Source organism: Poecilia reticulata, linkage group LG8 (genome assembly GCF_000633615.1).
Source record: "Poecilia reticulata strain Guanapo linkage group LG8, Guppy_female_1.0+MT, whole genome shotgun sequence".
Taxonomy (NCBI): domain Eukaryota; kingdom Metazoa; phylum Chordata; class Actinopteri; order Cyprinodontiformes; family Poeciliidae; genus Poecilia; species Poecilia reticulata.
Window position 1 is genome coordinate 24,762,784 of NC_024338.1, and position 18,685 is coordinate 24,781,468.

The following is an 18,685-nucleotide window of genomic DNA, read 5'->3' on the forward strand; positions in this document are numbered from 1 at the left end:
TAGAAAAGCTTACCTTTAATTCAAGTCTGTGTTTTTCAGTGGGAGAAAACATTATTTGAAGGGAGCTCCAGAAAACTAGAGGGCATGCCATCATTTGCAACTGCTAGAAAATTGACTTTTTTTGTTAGTGGGTGTTTTGGCAGAATAATGATCCAAAGCATATGGCCAAAGATACAAGATCCACCTTCTGCCATGGCCATCTCAGTCCCCTAAACCCAAATCCTGTTGGATGAGCAGAAAGGAAGAGCGCGTAGGACTCAGGACCTGGAAGGAACCAGACACTCTTATGTTCCAGCCTTGTAAAATGTTTTCCAGAAGTGTCAAAATTGTGATATTTTTTTTGTTAAGATTAACTCTGAAAAGCCATCTAACAAGTTGAAATATGTGAACATCTTTTAAACWTTTGACTTCTCCCACTAAATGAATGTAATCCAATTGAAATTATGATKTTCTTTCTTGTTCTTTAAGATTCTCTAAACATTCAAATGGCACACACACTTTCAAACAGAGCCCATTTTGTTTGCCATTATTGCATTTGTTCCGTTTGAAATGGTTAATTCTCCTGAAACATAACATCCCTTCTGTGCAGGTTGGTTGTGGTGTGGGCAACACAGTTTTCCCAATACTCAAGACCAACAAGTAAGAACACACAAGAAAAAAAAAAGTTACATCGTGTCTGAAAAAGACGACTCCTGACCTTTTGCAGTCTCTATAACTGCAGCTTTGTCTTCTGCAGTGACCCTGGACTTTTTGTTTACTGCTGTGATTTCTCCARCACTGCTGTGGAATTAGTGAAGGTGAGCCGATTTGACTCATAAAAGAGCAGTTTCTTCTGATCTTTAGCATGTGAGTGACTAACTCAAAGTTTCTCTCGTCATCAGACTAATCCAGAGTACGATTTGAACCGCTGCTTTGCCTTTGTGCACGACTTGAGCGACGTCGAGGCCAGTTTCCCCATCCCTGATGGATCCCTGGACGTTATCGTGCTGATCTTTGTGCTGTCGGCTCTGCATCCCGACCAGTACGAACGGATATTGCTTTGCCTAGTTTTGTGCTTTCATTTTTGCGTACATCTTTATCATGTTGCAGACACTGTGTAAGTGTCCCCCCCCCTCCTCCTCCCATCTCAGGATGCAGGCCTCCATCAGTAGATTAGCAGGTCTGCTGAAACCAGGTGGTGTGATGCTGCTGAGGGATTATGGACGCTACGATATGGCACAGCTGCGCTTCAAGAAAGGTGAGTCAGRTTGTGTCAAGGTTCAAAAGGTCTAGAATTGCTAAAGATTTCTGTCCTACTGGGAAGAATTTGCTTAAAATGAGTCACACTCTTGTCATAAACTGTTAGCAGTCAATAATACAAAATGTCACTGTAACATTGAAATGTTTAACTGTTTCATCTTTATAACTGTCTTTGTTTATTTTTCTTAGGGAGATGTCTGKCAGAAAACTTTTACGTCAGAGGGGACGGAACACGAGTTTATTTCTTTACTCAGGGTATAAATGACTAGCTTTATACAGTTTTAGTTTTTTTTTTTTCATTAATATTATCCCTTACTGATTCATTCTTTCAACATGWATATAATCACATTTTTGTGCCTTTCTGTGTTTCAGATGAGCTTCATGAGTTGTTTGCAGAGGCTGGGCTTGAAAAAGTGCAGAACCTTGTGGACAGGCGGCTGCAGGTGAACAGAGGGAAACAGCTCACCATGTACAGGGTTTGGATCCAGTGCAAGTACCGCAAGCCTTGTTGAGAAACAAGGCGAGACGAGAGGAAAAATCCCACCTAAGCTGACAAAGATTACAGCCGTTTCCAGAAGACGTGGAACAATGGGATCATGGAGTTTTTTTTATTAATTTTTTTTCTTGAACTGGCTGCCATAACCCTGGTGGACATTTTTTATTTACATGTTCATCTGGGAAAAATGCTCTTGGTCACCAAATTGATGACYTTTCTCCTGATGAGTTGTCTAATCTGAAAAAGAACTGGTAACCGCTGTAAAAAGAGACTGGTTTTAATTTACACATTTTTCAAAATAGATTGCATGACTTTTTTGTATTTGACATTTTTTGTACATGCTAAATTAAAACCCAGTGCTGAAAAAAATCCTGCACATTTGAAATAATTTTATATTATGTCTGCAGCATAGTTAGGATGGGAAGTTTCTGATTAATTTATCACTAGTGTGGGGGTGGGCACTGCTAAATTTCATTGTGTGGAGGGGGTTTTGTTATTGGTCCGGACAACAGATTTTGGGGCAGGCGTGGACTGAAGGAAGGTGAAACTACTTGAACGATCTCACGAGAAAATATGAGATTTTCCTGATTATTGTTTACATTGCAAAAACGTGAGATCCGAACCGAAATGATCCGGATTCAACTGAAACGCTTCCAAAAGCACAACTTCCGAAAACAGATGTCGTTTTGATCCTTTTTRCAGCTCGGAAGGAAACTGGTGTCGAACTTTGTTTTGATCGAGCTGAAAAGCCAGGACCCTAAATTCACCGCACCACTGGGGGAGATAAATATAGGGGGTAACTACACTAGCTCAAAGACATTATACCTGCCGAAAAGCGCAAATTCTCCAGGGTCGCCATTGTGTGGAGCGAGATACACCAGACCACAGTGCGGTATGACCCTCGGAGCGAGGGACATGATGGGGATCCCCGCTTAAGGAGCGCAGAAAGGCGGGTTTGGGAGACCCGGAGTTTTGTCGAGGCCTCCGCCGGAATCCTCCGTGGTCTACCTGAAGCTGCTCAGCGGGCGTCCGCGTCTCGATCGTCAACAACCAGCACGCGAGGGACGTGGCTTTGGATGCGGCCTAGTCTGGGAGGGTCTGCCGAGCACCGGTGAGACAACGCAGACGGTTTCAGCGACAACAGCCCCAGAAAACTGAGAACATCTTAACTGCAGTGAGTATCTGAACAGGCTTTCAGACAAAAGATTTTCGTTTGAAGGATGTTTTGCTCCAGTGAGCCCAGATGTCGTGGCAGATGATGCTTATTTTAGGGATAGCCCTAACCCATAGGAAACCTAACGCCTAACGGTCAGTATTTATTGAAAGAAATGGCTTTGTGTTTTAAGTATACTTGGATGAGAATTTGTCAAAACATTATTTTATTGCTTTGGTTTACCCTTTTAAAGAAATTCAGTCTAAACATCATTAGCTAACTGTTAGCCGCTTAGATTGCTAACTGATGGTCAGCATCGGTAGCTTCTTGACTCGTTTACCTAAAGTTAGCTAACCGATATTTCACTAATTGTGCTCAAAATTAATACTTCATTTATTTTGTTGCAGGTAAACAAAGATTTCACTATTGACTTATAGAATCCATACCTTAAATATATTTATACTTTAAATATATAGATGCAAACTGTAGGTAACAGACATACATAGCAGCCAGTTCTGGGCGTGTAATTTTAAACCTTCGCACCGGTCAGCAAACTGGCCACTTATTGTCCTTTGTGGCCTTTTCCCCATTGCTGTGAGTGTTCCTTGGCAGTCCCTCCATTGCTGACCTTTTATAACAGCGCCATGAAACTTAGGCCTGTCATGTCAAGGCGTTATCAAGTGATTCCATAAATTTCCAGGCAGTGACTTTACACATCTGGCCTTCGTCTGTGATGCATGTGAAATATCAGTATTTGCTTATAGTTGTGCTCTACGTACTSTTGGTGTCTTGCTGAACAGCAGTTGAGTGGCTTTTCCTTCATGGATATAAATATCAAACATTGTCAAACTTATTGATGACTCAGAACAGGAATTTTCCACATCCATATAGCTAAACACAGCCATGACTCATCGCAACCAGTGTCTTTTGAAACTGTCACCCTTCTTCCATCTGAATATTCCAGGCTCTTGAATGCCTTCCTTAATTTGCACTCTTGTCTCCACAGCCATGATGGAAGAACTGCACAGCCTGGACCCCCGGCGACAGGAGCTGTTGGAGGCTCGCTTTACGGGGGTTGGAGTGAGTAAGGTTCGTATGCACCAGATGTCACAAAGGTTGAGCTGGGGAAATGCTTCTCTCGTCACAGATTTCTATGATTATGTGTTATTGTTTTACTTTACCGCCATTATCAGTCTGATTTATTTATTTATTTTTTTTATWAATTTTTTGTAGCCCGAACAAGCTTGGGCTCCTGCCTTTTCTTTGTCTCCGGAGAAGCTTGAGCCCGTGTCTGTGTTTTTTGGCGGCTTTGACATGGCATCGCTCCCTGGCTTGTGATGTAGCGGCTGTATATGCGAGCGGCTGCCTCTGCCAACAAGGCCGCAGACAGTACGGGGTTGGTAGGGGGCAGAGGAAGAATGCGGAAATAGTTTTTGACCAGGTAGAATGAGAGGTGGCTTCTTTTTTTTTCTTCTTCTTCTTCTTCTTCTTTTCCTCCCCGCACCCTCGCTATGTAGATGGAGCTGTCAGTCTTAGAAGAAGGTGATCTTGGAACAGTTAGGGAGCCGGAGTTGGTGCCAAGAGCAGGCCCTGTGCCAACCATAGGCAGAGCTGAGCTCAGAGCATGGCATGGCTGCTGCCGCAGAGAAAATGGCGACGCCTGCTAAGGCATCATGCCACAGTCGCCCTCTACTAGATGGGTGAGAGTGAAGACGTATGGTTTGGTGGTCCGATAGCTTCTTCAGTGTCACAGGGTGGCTTATCTTTTCCTCCTCGACCTTGAATAGCTCRATGGCGCTGCCGTTCTTTGTGTAAAGCACTGAGTCAGCAGAAAAGTTAAGGACAAAGGGATYAAACGTCTTTTGATAAACAGGCAGATGTGGCGTACAGTGTCTGCTAACTTCATGAACAAACAGCCATAATAGTTTTCTTTTTACTTGTTTCATTTAGATTTTTTTTAAAAAAGCATCTTCTTGGTGGTTGTCTTCATAGTAAAAGAAAAAAAAGAGGGTGATTTGAAAATGCGTTGAGGAGGAGAAGGAGGAAAAATGGATGACATTTTGTAAAGGTGGCAGATGGAGCGAGGAATGGATCCCCAGCAGCTTGCCTAATGTTCAGCCATTTTAGGAGGGTTCAGCGAGGGAGCTCTAGTGTGCTCAGAATGACTAAGTGTCTCGCTCTGATTGGACAGCGCCTGCTGAATTCTGATGTGAATCATTTGATTGACAGGCATCACCTAGGGAACCGGCGTTAGTACCGATGCAGGTCTCCACACATTTGGGATTTTATGGTGATTGCGCGTAGCCAAACCTCTCCATCACCGTTCTTGTCTCTCAGCGTTTTCACCGTATGTTTTTGTCCTCCTTTTCCCACAAGTTCCCACATGTTGAAAGTAGTAACACATGGACATACGTCGAACATTTTTTGTGTGTATTTAAGTCCTTCCTTTTTTCTTTTTTTTTTCTTCTTTTTTTTTTGCCAACAGGGCTCAGGTCAGAGTCAGAATGAATCATCCAATCAGAGTCTGTGCAGCTTGGGTTCACTTAGTGACAAAGAGCTGGAGGTTAGTCTCTCTTGCATATTGACTGGATTTATTTGTGTTGGACCCTTMCATTTACCCCACCTCTCTCACACACACACACACACACGGTGTGTTTATGCTGCTTTCTTTACAGACTCCAGAGAAAAAGGCGAACGAGCAGAGAGTCAGAAAACGCAAAGCGGACCACTTTGACAGCAGCCAAGGTACCATAATCCCCACTTACGACCCTTTCATCATTTCTTACACGTTCCCTTTTATTGAACCTCCTCTTTTCTTGTAGGCAAAGCAGGAGCGAGGGGGCTTAAAATTAGCGATTATTTTGAGGTGAGTGCTCCTGTCTCATTGGATTCACCCGTATAACTTTTCGTTCCTTCTTTCTAACCCGGTCTTCACTCGCCTTTCCATTTATCTTCTTTCCCTCACGTGTCAGTTTGCGGGAGGTAGCGGTCCTGGTACCAGCCCTGCTAGGGGAATTCCGCCAGTGGTCCGCTCTTCCCCACAACACTCTCTGTCCAACCCTCCCGTCACGGTGAGCGTTGTTTGGCTCTGTGGTGTTTTTCTTGCCTTCTTTTTAATTTCACRACGCTCTTTCTTKTCATTCTCTTTATTCCATGCTTGTTACTAACACCAGCGGGTGAGGTCTGTTCACGAGTGAGAGGAATCAGATGTGTGTTCACATGTTCTAGTGGTCATTAAATAGATGATTGATTTAAAATTTCTTATTAAAAAAAACATAAGTTTGGGGGGTGGGGGGGATAAATAGTTGTGATATTCTTCGTGGTGACACATTCCACCAAATCCTGATGACTTATTAAAGTGAGGGCGTTTTGTTTTCCTTTCACAACAAAAGTGAAACGTCTCCRTTGAACAATGTTTCTTCCTCCCAGATGCAGCAAGGAAGCCCTTCGTCCATCAGCTCTGTCAACGCGGAGCTCTCCACATGTGCGATGAAGCCCGTCGTCCTTCACATGCTTCACAAAACTACACAGGTACCTCACACACTAATTGGATGCTAACTACCTGTTTGTGTAATTAACTTGATTGTAGTTTACGAGAAGTCGCATGGTTGGCATAAACGGTGAATATACTCRCCTCTAAATTKTATTTTTTTCACATTTTGTCGTCCAACAGCAAAACTTTATTGTATTTGTTGGAAACTTGTGCGACAGAATCTCATAAAATAACGCATAATTGTGAAGTCTGGGAAGTTATACGTGGTATTCATCTCATGTTTCCCAAATGAAAATCTGATAAATGCGGCTTGCATATGTATACTTCTTGCTGTCTCGGTACTTTCTAGAAGCGTCTCTTGCTGCAGCTGCATTTTCAAGTTTGTTGAAGTATGTCTCTATCAGCTTTGCACATCTGGAGACTTTTTTTTTTTTTTTTTTTTTTGAGCGAAACCATTCCGATGTGAGAATTTGATTTGATGGAAAATTTGTCCCAGGTTGGGGTCAAATGGGTTCGGCTTGGATTCCTCAACAAATTATTGATATTTTTGAAGATTTTTTTTTAAAATGATGGTATAACTGATTACAAAATGATTGACATTTTGGTAAGTTGTTTTAAGGATCTTCGGCTCAGGATTTGTGGCAATAAAGATTATAAATCCCAACTTTTGGAACATTTTGTTCCCAAATGTCTGGAGGGTAAAATTGAAATGGTTGAATCTATGAAAATCTATGTGTAAATGGGAGATTTGTTTCAACCCTGAAATGTTTTTCTCTTGTTTAGAGATGAACCATCATCCCAAATTATTCATTTATTTTTCCATTGGAATCAATCAAGTATTTTTGAATTCAGTTCAATTGTATCTCGTGTATTTTGCCGTCCCTAAAGGGGTTTCCCCCYGGGATAGCCTTGTGTTTTACTCCGTCTGTTTTCCCCTCAACTCCTGTCCATGCTGAAAAAAACCCTCCCTCAAAGCATGATGCTGCCACTACCACCAAGTTTTTCAATATGCAAAAMATGTTTGACATTCAGCTTTGGCATTCTGCTAAACATAGCGATTTGCTCATAGGCTAAAAATGGCTACATTCTGGTCACTTCTGGCCAGAGCCCCTACCTTTCACATGTCTGCTTTGTCCCTGCATGGCTTGTGGCAGACTGTGAATGCAGCTTATGACTTTCAACGGCTCACTACTTGTCATTCTAGCATTAGGGGTTTGTGGATGACGAATAGCTGTTGATTCTCCCAGCTGAGCTGTAGAAGTCTGCAGCTCCTCCACAGTGACTGTGGGCTTCTTGGTGGTTTTTCTGYTTAATGCTGTCATGGCTGTTCAGTTAGTCAATTGACCACGTATTTAAAACAAAAAAAAAGTAAGTTGACCTTAAAAACGCCTATTGCCAGTCATAAATTTTGACATGGCAGGAGTATTTCATCTTGTATGTAGTTTTTATTATTATTGCTTTTGGAACATGTCTGTCAGGAAAAAGTTTGATTCACATGTAAACATCTTCATTGTGTTGGGTGACTCAAGGTGATAAAGGCTAACTAGCTGCTAATATACCTTTACAAGCTATCTATCTAGCTAGCTAGCTTTTTTTGCATCTATCATGGGTATTTCCAAATATATCACCAGTTGGCTGATTAATTTGGATACAGGCTCAACCCATAGAAGCCAGCCCTATATTTATAGTTTATAGTTTGTTTTTGTTTTTTCAGTCTTAGATTTCATTCAAGGTGGCATTAAAAATYTCTTGGACATCTTAAATTTGACTCTGCCTATGCAATGTCCAAAAAACATTTGATATCATTTTATGACCTAACCCTGCTTTAAACTTTTACGCAACTTCATCTCTGCCGTGTCGGCTGTGTCGCTTGGACTTTATGATTCTGTTTGTTCATTAATGTTCTGCTGCAGACCTTTGAGGCCTTAACCGAACTGCTAAGGCCTCAAATCAGGTGAATTCTGCAGGCAGATTTTATTTAAGCGCRTTTCATTCGASGGGGGATGGATATGCAGGCTTTTTAGTTACGGGCCAAACACTTTGAAAACCATGTATCATTTCCTACATTTTCACAATTTTTGCTACTTTATGTTGATCCACGTAATGTAATCTAAACRAATGTACTTGAAGTCATTAACAAGATGTGGAAGAGCTGTACATTAATGATTACAACTATAAACTGTAACATATGCAGTTACTCAGAATGAACCCACCATTAACGACGGCTTTTGTGCTCCTTAGTCCGACCTTACTTTAGAGAAACTAACAGCCCTGGAGAACAGCAAGAACTCTGACCTGGAGAAGAAGGAGGGCCGAATAGACGATTTGCTGCGGGTACTAATCTCATTACACTTCATCTGTGCCACTTTGCTCGCTCTCTGTGAAGGTTTTCCACTCACGCACGTGTCGATTCTCTGCATATGTGATGGACTGTAATAATCCTTTTCACCTTGCTTATTTCYCGCCTCTCTGTGCGTTCTGTTCCAGGTGAACTGTGAACTCAGAAGGCAAATCGATGAGCAGCAGAGGATGCTGGAACGATACAAGGAACGCTTAAACAAGTGTGTGACCATGTCCAAGAAGCTGCTGATTGAAAAAGTATGAAATTGACGAGAGCTGGGGGGGGTTGTCTGAAAACGTTGCTCTTCGAGAGAAGCTGATCGGTGATGTTTGGTTGGTGTTTTTCTCTGCCGCTCAGTCCAAGCAGGAGAAAATGGCTTGCCGGGATAAAAGTATGCAGGATAGACTTCGATTGGGCCATTTCACTACAGTAAGACACGGCGCATCCTTCACTGAGCAGTGGACAGACGGATATGCGTTCCAAAACCTTATCAAGTGAGTAGATGAACACAAACTTTTTCTTTTATTTTGTTGTTTCAACTTGAAAAGAGAATCAAAACTGACTCTTAAACTTGCTACTGCGTGTTTAGTTATGAGAATTGAGGTGCAGTTGTTTAACCATTCCAGACAACAAGAGAGGATCAACTCTCAGCGGGAGGACATCGAGAGGCAGAGAAAGCTCCTAGCCAAACGCAAGCCGCCTTCCATGGCCCAGACTCCGCCGCCGAGCCTGGAGCAAAACAAACGCAAAAGCAAGACCAATGGGACAGAAAGCGAAACGTACAGCACTTTTTCTTGCTCTTCTTCTCCTCGACGTTCGAAACGCGTCGACATGTTTGACGGTGCGCTGAGGTTTGTTCCRTCTTCCCCCAGGTTGTCGCAGGCGGAGTACCACGAGCAAGAAGAAATCTTTAAACTAAGATTAGGGTACCTTAAAAAGGTAACGCATGATGTATTGTTTTAAATTCCTTCTAAGCCTGTTATATTAAGCAATAAATCAATTAATTGCGTGATGAATTAAAATGAGCGTCATCACATCCATTTGGACAAGTTGTTGAAGAGATGCTCCCTTTTAAAATTGTTGAAAAGCCGCCATTTTGAGAAACATTTTGCTTGCATTACCTGCCACTTTTGCTTGTTTTCTCTAAGCTGAATGATTATTTTTGAAATGCAGTGTTGATTAGATATTCATAATCCATTTTAAATTTTGTTGATTTGATTTGTTTAGAGTATTTAAAACATTTCTCCAGTTCCAGTTAAAGGTTAAAAGTGTTTTGATCTTGGAGTGGATGTGCTTGCATTACTATGCCATTGCCACATTAGTTAAAAATGGTTTCAAAATGACAATATTATCATTTATCGCAATAATTTCTGCGACATTTTATTGTTCAGCAACCCCATCAAGTTCTATTTTTGATATTTTAATAATTTTCTCACGCGGTAMATTTTTTGGGTGGATTTCTTGTTTGTATTTGCAGGAGGAAGCCGAGATCCAGGCAGAGCTGGAGAGGTTGGAGCGAGTCAGAAACCTTCACATACGTGAGCTCAAAAGGATCCACAATGAAGATAATTCCCAGTAAGATTTCTTTTTCAGACGTGGAATACAAAATCTTTTTTTTTTATTTTTTATTTTTTTTATTGAAGATGCAATTACAGTATTATTATTCAGCTTTYACAGGATTAGTCAAAGCTTAGACATTGAGCCAAACAATCTGTATATATATGCTAATAATTTAAATAAAATGTTCTTAAAATCTTTATCAAAGCTCAGGACGTTTTCTCCAAACATTCTGTGGATGCTTGGTGTTTCGTTCATGAAGTTCACTCACATGAYCCCAGGGTATCGTGTGTAAATAATTACTACTGGTAATTATATTGATSATGTTAATATATAAAGGAATAACATTTAAACAAGCTCATAAAAAAATGTACAGATATTAAATACAAATCATTTTTTTCCTTTAAAGTTGCACTTTTGGCTGAACTTGAATCCTCTTTTGTTTAAATCCAGTTGAGCTTTTGTATTTGGCATTTTTAATTGGGTTTTTTAATATGAAGTTACACAAAKGAAAATGGCTTTTTTATGACTTTTTACAGTGCTAGAGAAAATTGCCCCTTACAGATTTCTTTTATTTAAACCAAACCAACTTGACCCTGAGGAAATGATAATTGTTCCCTCGTTGCAATATGGATTAAGTGTGTTTCACCTCTAAAATTGAGATTAATTTAATTCCTTCATCTTTTTTACGCTACATTTATCATTTCCTCCTCTTCCTAGATTCAAAGATCATCCTACGCTAAATGACAGATACCTGCTACTCCATTTGCTCGGGCGAGGAGGTTTCAGTGAAGTTTACAAGGTGAGACAAAACATTTMTTTTCCTAAGCTACAAGAGGAACGACCAGCCAGTCGGTCTGTTAACTGCATTGTGCTACTGTTTTGTCTTTATTTAGTAGTTTTTACAGGCTGAAAAACTAACAAAATGATCCTATTTGTCCTAATGCTGCTTTATAAAATCAGAGCAGTTCACATTGTGATGTCAAACTGTGTCTGCGCTGTGCATGCTGTAGTTGGTATTACATTAGGTTGAAGTTATTGTTTTGAGGTTAATCACTGTGCCAAAATGTCAGGGTTCCAGGAATCTGCTGTCAGCATCGTTAAAATGATTAATGAACGCAGCCATTTTAACGTGAGGCAAGAGTCTTAGTGCAGCTAAAGCAAAACAAAGCCATATGTACTTTCTATCTAACTGGAGATTTTTTAATTTTTTTTATTCAGGCCTTTGATTTAACAGAGCAAAGGTACGTTGCCGTTAAAATCCACCAGTTAAACAAGAACTGGAGGGATGAGAAGAAGGAAAATTATCACAAGTGAGTGTTTGAATTATTCTAACATTTTTTCATGGTGATAAACCGTGCATTCAGAGGACCAATGCAGACTAGGAAAAATATGGAAATGTAGTGAAGTGAATTTGAGTGTTTCTCACGTCTGGATAAGTATGGAAAAGGACATTAGGAGTATAAAATACATTTATAGTTCTTAGCTTTATTTTGTCTAAATCTTTACTTGCTGCTATGTGTCCTTTCTTGTTTCCTTTATTTATTTTTTTTACATTCTTTCTTTCTTGATTTCCTTCTTTCTTCTTTTTTTGAAGTTTATGTATTCTGCAGTATATAGAAGTATCCTGTTACAGATTCATTGTATTTTTTTTAAATTGGTAACAATGAATGTAAAAAAAAAAGAACTTTGGAAAGTTCAGCCTGGAAATGTATGGAATCCTTTTTACATGAAAATGTCTAAGAAGCATTTTTATTAGTTAATAACAAAAGATATTGTTTTTTGTTTTTTTGCTATTGTGTTTTTTTCCAGACATGCATGCAGAGAATATAGAATCCATAAAGAGCTGGATCACCCACGGATAGTTAAACTCTACGACTACTTTTCACTTGACACTGACTCGTAAGTCATTGGAGCAGGCGTGCAACTGTTGAATTTTTCTTTCGTCCACCTATGAAAGTSTCCGACGTCCYGCCGACTCTGTCTGAGCAGGTTTTGCACGGTGCTGGAGTACTGCGAGGGCAACGACCTGGACTTCTACCTGAAGCAGCACAAGCTGATGTCGGAGAAGGAGGGACGCTCCATCATCATGCAGATCGTCAACGCCCTCAAGTACCTCAACGAAATCAGACCGCCCATTATCCACTACGACCTTAAACCCGGTCAGTCTTCACATTTGTTACCTTTTTCATCTAGTTCTAATTTTGAGGCACACGTTTGGAATAGAAGCACATCTATAAAACTAAATTWCTAGGAGTCACACTAAGATGATAAGTCTGTTTATGTCGAGGCAGTTTTTGACTTKTGACCTTTTTTCTTTTTAAGATTCAACATCACCTAACTATTCAGATTGTAAAAAAATTACAAAAAATTCTGGTTAGTCGATTAATTTCATTTTTTATTGCAAACCTGCAACAAATGTCACTTCTTCTTGGAAGAAAAAAAGATCATTTCTTTTATGTATTGCAAAATCAGACCAATCCAAACAAATCGAACTATATAGATGGATTAAAGTTTAATTACAGCATTGCGCCTTCACCGGCTTTTTCTAAGAGACAAGGCTAAATAGCGCCCAAGTGCGTCGTCTATAGTGAGATGAAGTTTAAAAAAAATTGCCAACTCATGTCAGGGTTGTTTTTTTTGTAACCCCTTCTTAGGTAATATCCTGCTTGTGAATGGCACTGCCTGTGGTGAGATTAAGATAACAGATTTCGGCCTTTCGAAGATAATGGATGACGACAGCTACAACTCTGTAGATGGGATGGAGCTGACCTCACAGGGAGCGGGAACATACTGGTAAGACTGGCTCCCAGACCAACACACTGGGGGTCACCAACTCTTCAGTGACTTTTCTACCACACTTTTTCCTTCCACTCAATTCTTGAATTTTTTTCGGTATTAWTCTTGGATTACAGCGCTTTGGCAATGACAATTTGTGGTTTACCCTACTAGTTGGGASTGTTATTAAAATTTGCTGATCTTTCAACTCGGCAGTCTTTCTTGCAATTATTTAGACCAAAACATTTACGTTTAAAAAATGTTTTTTAATGGTCTYGTGATATTCTGAAGAAAAAAATAAAACTGTATTTTGCGTTAGCTTTGAACCATAAACATCAAAATCAACAGAATTAAATTCAGTTACCGAAATAAATAAACTTTTCTATTATATTTTAGTTGTCGAGAATTACGTGTAGATGTCTACTCTTACTTTTAATGTGGCCATGAAAAGTTTTTGAAAATAGAAAAATGGTTGCAGGTGTGTGTTTTGTGAAATTTACGCACATAGAAATGAATTCCTCTTTTATYTCCAGGTATCTGCCCCCAGAGTGTTTTGTGGTTGGCAAGGAGCCACCGAAAATCTCCAATAAAGTTGACGTTTGGTCCGTGGGTGTCATTTTCTACCAGTGTTTATACGGCCGTAAGGTAGGAGTCGCAGTCAGACGAGAAGTCTGTTTTGTCGAGTTCAGTTTTTGAGTTCGGTTATGATTTCGACTTTATGCCAACACCTTTTATTTTATTTTTTTATTTTTTTTTAACTTTTTCCGCCGTAGCCTTTTGGTCACAACCAGTCTCAGCAGGACATTCTGCAGGAGAACACGATCCTGAAGGCCACAGAAGTTCAGTTCCCCCCAAAACCTGTAGTCTCACCTGAAGCCAAGGTATTTATTTTCATAGCGTCACCAAAGCCACAGCCAAGAGTTTCGTTTTTACAGTTAAATAAGTTTTATCTTTTTTTTTTTAAATGTATACGACATAAATTTTGGGATATTTTTACCTGTACAATATAGCTAAAAAATCTTATTGCGTTTTAAGGTTTCTATATCAGTCAATATCGATAATTATTTATTAAATTTTTTTGTTTTGAATATCTGAAATCCTACCATTGTTGTTTATTTTTAAGCAGTTATGAGGCACAGTGGCAAAACCTATAACTGCTGCTGCGCAAGTTACTCTAGAGATTGTTGCTAGGTAACCAGTGAGTGAGTGAGTGAGTGAGTGATTGATTCCACCAATCTTGCTTTGTGAGAGGTTTATCAGCAAAGCCTTTCCTTCCCCCAGAATGCTTTGCGGTTCTGGCTAGGAGTTCAGGCAATTATTTGACTCAGAGTTAAGTAGTAACTGGTTGCATTTACTCAATACTTGAGTAACTTTTTTGAGAAAAAGTACTTTTAAGAGTATTTACTACTGTGTAGTTTTTACTTTTACGTGATGGAGTAACGCCACTTTTATTTGAATAAAATTTTTGGGTTCTCTACCCAATGAATGGAAAAACAAACTCGTTTTAATCAAACAATTCACACACCGGCAGTTTTTGTTAATCTTTTATATGTTTTATATTGAAAGAAACTGATTTGGAAAAATATTGTTTTGCCTGATTTTGTTGGGATTTTTTTATTAGTTATGCCAATTATTTTCATTTTGGTTCCTAAAATACCAACATTTCCATTTAATTTTATATTTTGGTCTGTCTGATGATGTAATTTCTAATTATTAAATGATTGATAATTYGATCAGTTACTCTATACTTGAGTCGACTTCTTGCCAAATACTTTTTTACTCTTACACGATTCATTTCTTGGRTGGCTAYGTTTTACCTTTACCTGGGTAAAAATACGTTGCAGTAGTGCTACTCTTACTGAAATACAATTTTTGGGTACTGTACTATTTATATTGATCATGTGTCTCTTGCGACTGTATACATTAGTTGACCAGCCATACCTGACCATTATTCCCACCCTCTTACGGTGTTTTTCTTCAGGCCTTTGTAAGGCGCTGTCTGGTCTACCGTAAGGAGGACCGCATCGATGTTCACCAGCTGGCCAGCGACCCCTTCCTAATGCCCCACATCCGCAAATCAGTGGCTTCCTCGGGCAGCTCCGGCACGGCCGTGGCCTCCACATCCAGCTCCTCCAACAGCAGCGCCTCAAACTGAGCTCATGCCTCTTAAACGACTGACCGGATCATTCGTTGGACGGGGGACGKCTCCCCCGTTCTAACAGCATCTCACCTTGCCATGGAGAGTTGGAGGGAAACGGGTTCGGATGGCAGCACGGGGTGGGTGAGAAGCCAAGGAGGGGTTGGGAACGGATACAGTCGCCCCCCACCCCCACAGCCCTCCAATGTCCATCCACCCCAGCCCACCCGTCCTGGCATTGTTCCGGGGGTCAAAGCCCTGGATGRCTCGCGCTGCGAAGGGTCGAGTTTTCGGCACTGTGTTGGTGAAAAGTGAGTTTAGTGTTTCTGATGTTCCTTTTTCTGCTTAAAAAGAGAAAATAAAACCACGTATTGAACCGCTTCAGCTCGGCCAGATGGAACGGACTGCAGAAGGCCTCATAGTCATATACTCTCTCACACATACACACACGCGCGCATCCGTGCATGAGCCTCTCTGGTCCAAGGTAGTCAGAACCTCACACACATGAACATTTTGTTTGCTCTTATCTCCCTGAAGCTAAACGAGCGAGCGAGCGAGCCAGTCTGGGCCGTTACTGTTTGGAACCCTCAACGGCGCMGCGTCGCCTGATTCTGTTTAAATTCAGACCCGTGTAGTTTCTCCACGAGGGAYGACGAAGCCGTCCCTCACATCTAGTCAAACTCCTGTGACCAAAGCTTTTAACTTCCAGCTGGTGGCAGTGTTCCACCTGTTTTTATAACGAATGGTTTTAGAGCTGTGCTACTTGACATGGAGCGGAAGCTGCTTGAGGATTGACCCAATTTTTACGGAAAAGATCTGTTCGTGTAATTTAGTTCATGAAGAAAACAGTTGTTTTCATGTTGCCTTTAATTAGAATTGTTACTGTTTTTGGGCAACCCACAACCGCCTGCCTCTGTGCTCCCTTTTTTTTTTTTTTTTTCATAAACACATATTTATTTAGGTATGTTTGAATTTATTTTTGGCCAATAAAATGCAAAGGACTGGTTTATCTAATAGTACTGTTGGGGGGAGATTGGGCCTTAGCAAACAGTTGCATAAACCATTAAATACTATTGGTTAAACTGTGCTTGTGGTTCTGTTCTTTGTGATTCTGTTTCCCTCTCTGTTCTTTGTCTAGAGTTTCTGTTTGTTCACTTATTTCTCTTCAATTTCATAATTTTGATATAGTCAGCAGGACCAAAATGGGCTTAAATGGAAAAATAGGAGCATTTCAGATAAATGAATCATGTTGGACTAAAGCTTTCATCTGTTCAATTTTATAATTTTCCAGTCAAACAGGTAAAAAGAAAAAGGTTGAATTCTGTCGAGAGCATAAGTCTGGTGCAAATATTGACCCTGTGAATCTAAAGATCAGCATATTAAAACGTAACCTTCAGTGAGTTTTAATTTCATGATTCGTTATAATGGCAAAACTTTAAATCGGAGGCTGTAGCTGTGGATTTCAGTCCTCATCTTTATTATATCTACTCATTAAGCAGCTCTTAGTAAAGAAATAAAGCTTAGATTAGTTGTAATCGGTCTATGCCAGCAWAGAAATGCAGTTTTATCAAATTGTGTAATACTAGAGGAAAAAATCCACAGTAGGATGAAAAATGATATAATGCAGTGAGGGTTTAGAGAAAAACATTTTCAGATTATATGACTTCCTTAAACTTGAACAACTCAGGAAGTGATTAACATTTAAATTCTGTCGCTTGAGGGCTTTTTTGTGCTAATTTGGTATATTTTGTTTTATATCTTAAAAAGAAAATATTGGTAATAAAACCCCACTTCCATTATATTGTTGCTCTGATTWTCAAAATAAAACAGTTTCAGTCAAAATTAATTGCCTTGTTTTGACCTAACGATAGCTAGCTATAGAAAAACATTTTTTACAGGCAAAATGGCTTTGAGTGTGAAGAAGTGAACCTGAAGGATCAGCTTTCCCTCAAAAACTTTAGGGATGTCTGTTCAGCTGCTGTGAATAAGGCCTAATAAAATCCAAGAACGTGAGCCGCCATAACGATCTATTTCTGAAGTCTGGAGGATTCATGTAGCCACCGCTGTAGAGCTTGTTCAACACAGGAAACAAGTGGGTGTGAGTGCATCTGTTTCTGCTGTGTTAAAGAATTTTAAATAAGCATAAGACGACAAATAAGCACCAAAAATAATGAAGGAGTACAGCAGATGAGATCACATTTCTTTCCGATTGTTTGGAGCATCCTGGAAATCATTTATCCAAAGGGGGAAAATTTAGTGCTGTATTGTGCCAGAACTGAACTTCCTGGTCCAACCCATGTGGGTGGCTGCTTCTCATGCAAAGGCAGAGGCTTTCATGTAATTCTGAACATGAAAAGAACAATTTCTTCCAACACTTTAGGTACCTCTASCTAAAGAACATTCAATTTGGACCCAAGAAGCTTTTCTGGGTCGGGTTCAGACCCGGATAATTTCAACTCCACCGAGTTTTCTGTTGCTCATGTTTATGTCCGACAGGTGGGAGTTTGGTACTCCCAAACACAATGGACACACCGACAAAATACAACCAAGCACTAGTGGTGGTGAATGGAGTCRATGCAGAGTTCTGCTGCTAAATTAAAGGGCTATTGCTCTGTTTTTAAAGGACTTTTGAATGTTTGGATTTCTCTTAAACATCTAGATGAGTCAAATATAAACTGGATTAATCTATACCAAACAGAAAATGTTTCTAAAATCTTGTAAAACCTTCATGTTATTTTTTTAATACTAAATGTCCAACAGATGCTGAACCATCACAATTAGCTCCGTTATCACAGAATGCCCATCAATTTGCCTGTAGTGCCAAAAATAAAATGTTTGCCCTCTTGCAGATTTCTGTTTTTATTTTTATTTTTTGTCTGAGTTAAATATTTCAGATCAACACATATTTTTACATCAGTAATTATCTGAGTAAATAAAACAAAAACAACAGTTCTACAGATTTTGTTTATCAAAACTTACAACAAAAAAAACAAAAAGTATATATTTTGGTTGCTTAGCCTTAATAACTACCAATCAAGCACTTTGACTAACTGCCAATCAGACTTTTGCGTCGCTATCAAGGATGTTTGATCTTCTCTTCTTTGCTGAATTGTTTTAAATTGGCCATATTTTATGGTTTTCAAGCTCAAACAGCCAGTTTGAGTGCATACCACATCACCTCAATCAGCTTTAGCTCTAGACTTTGACAAGACAACTCCAATTGGGTCATTGAGAAGTGGAAATGTGCTCCGGGTCATTGTCTCGCTGYATTACCCAGGTGCATTTAAGCTTACAAATTGAAGAGTGGATGTTCTCCTTCCAGATTTTTAATCAACAAGTCCTTAGTGATTTTTTTTTCCCTGATTTTTTTTGTTTGTTACTTATATGAATTATCACAATTTTTATCTTTAAAATGGCAAAATTCCAACTTTAACTTTACATTTTGGTATGTTTGACTATGTACTTTTTAAATGTTAAATTATAATTAGATT

At 39.7% G+C, this 18,685-nt stretch overlaps 2 protein-coding genes across 4 annotated transcripts; both read left to right on the forward strand.

Moving 5' to 3' along the window:
• Positions 1–439: 439 nt before the first annotated feature.
• Positions 440–2,108, forward strand: mettl2a (methyltransferase 2A, methylcytidine; the record flags this gene model as incomplete). The annotated part of the gene is made up of 6 exons (XM_008417009.2): positions 440–639; positions 737–797; positions 882–1,021; positions 1,131–1,237; positions 1,429–1,494; positions 1,612–2,108. Coding segments are annotated over 6 exons (714 nt in total), but the record flags the coding sequence as incomplete, so codon positions are not given.
• Positions 2,109–2,245: 137 nt separating this feature from the next.
• Positions 2,246–16,281, forward strand: tlk2 (tousled-like kinase 2). 3 transcript variants are annotated; one of them, XM_008417007.2, is made up of 21 exons: positions 2,247–2,909; positions 3,895–3,977; positions 5,374–5,451; positions 5,564–5,633; positions 5,711–5,754; positions 5,861–5,959; positions 6,318–6,419; positions 8,623–8,715; positions 8,869–8,979; positions 9,080–9,216; positions 9,349–9,501; positions 9,595–9,661; positions 10,200–10,297; positions 11,000–11,081; positions 11,501–11,592; positions 12,092–12,181; positions 12,272–12,441; positions 12,937–13,075; positions 13,591–13,702; positions 13,831–13,938; positions 15,039–16,281. In XM_008417007.2, exons 2-21 carry the CDS (start codon positions 3,897–3,899, stop codon positions 15,210–15,212), a joined length of 2,100 nt encoding a protein of 699 aa, XP_008415229.1. In that variant the 5' UTR covers positions 2,247–2,909; positions 3,895–3,896; the 3' UTR covers positions 15,213–16,281. The 3 variants fall into 3 exon arrangements, with proteins under 3 accessions (XP_008415226.1, XP_008415230.1, XP_008415229.1); XM_008417004.2 differs by having other exon boundaries at positions 2,246–2,909; positions 9,349–9,661; XM_008417008.2 differs by lacking the exon at positions 5,861–5,959 and having other exon boundaries at positions 2,246–2,909; positions 9,349–9,661.
• Positions 16,282–18,685: the final 2,404 nt, after the last annotated feature.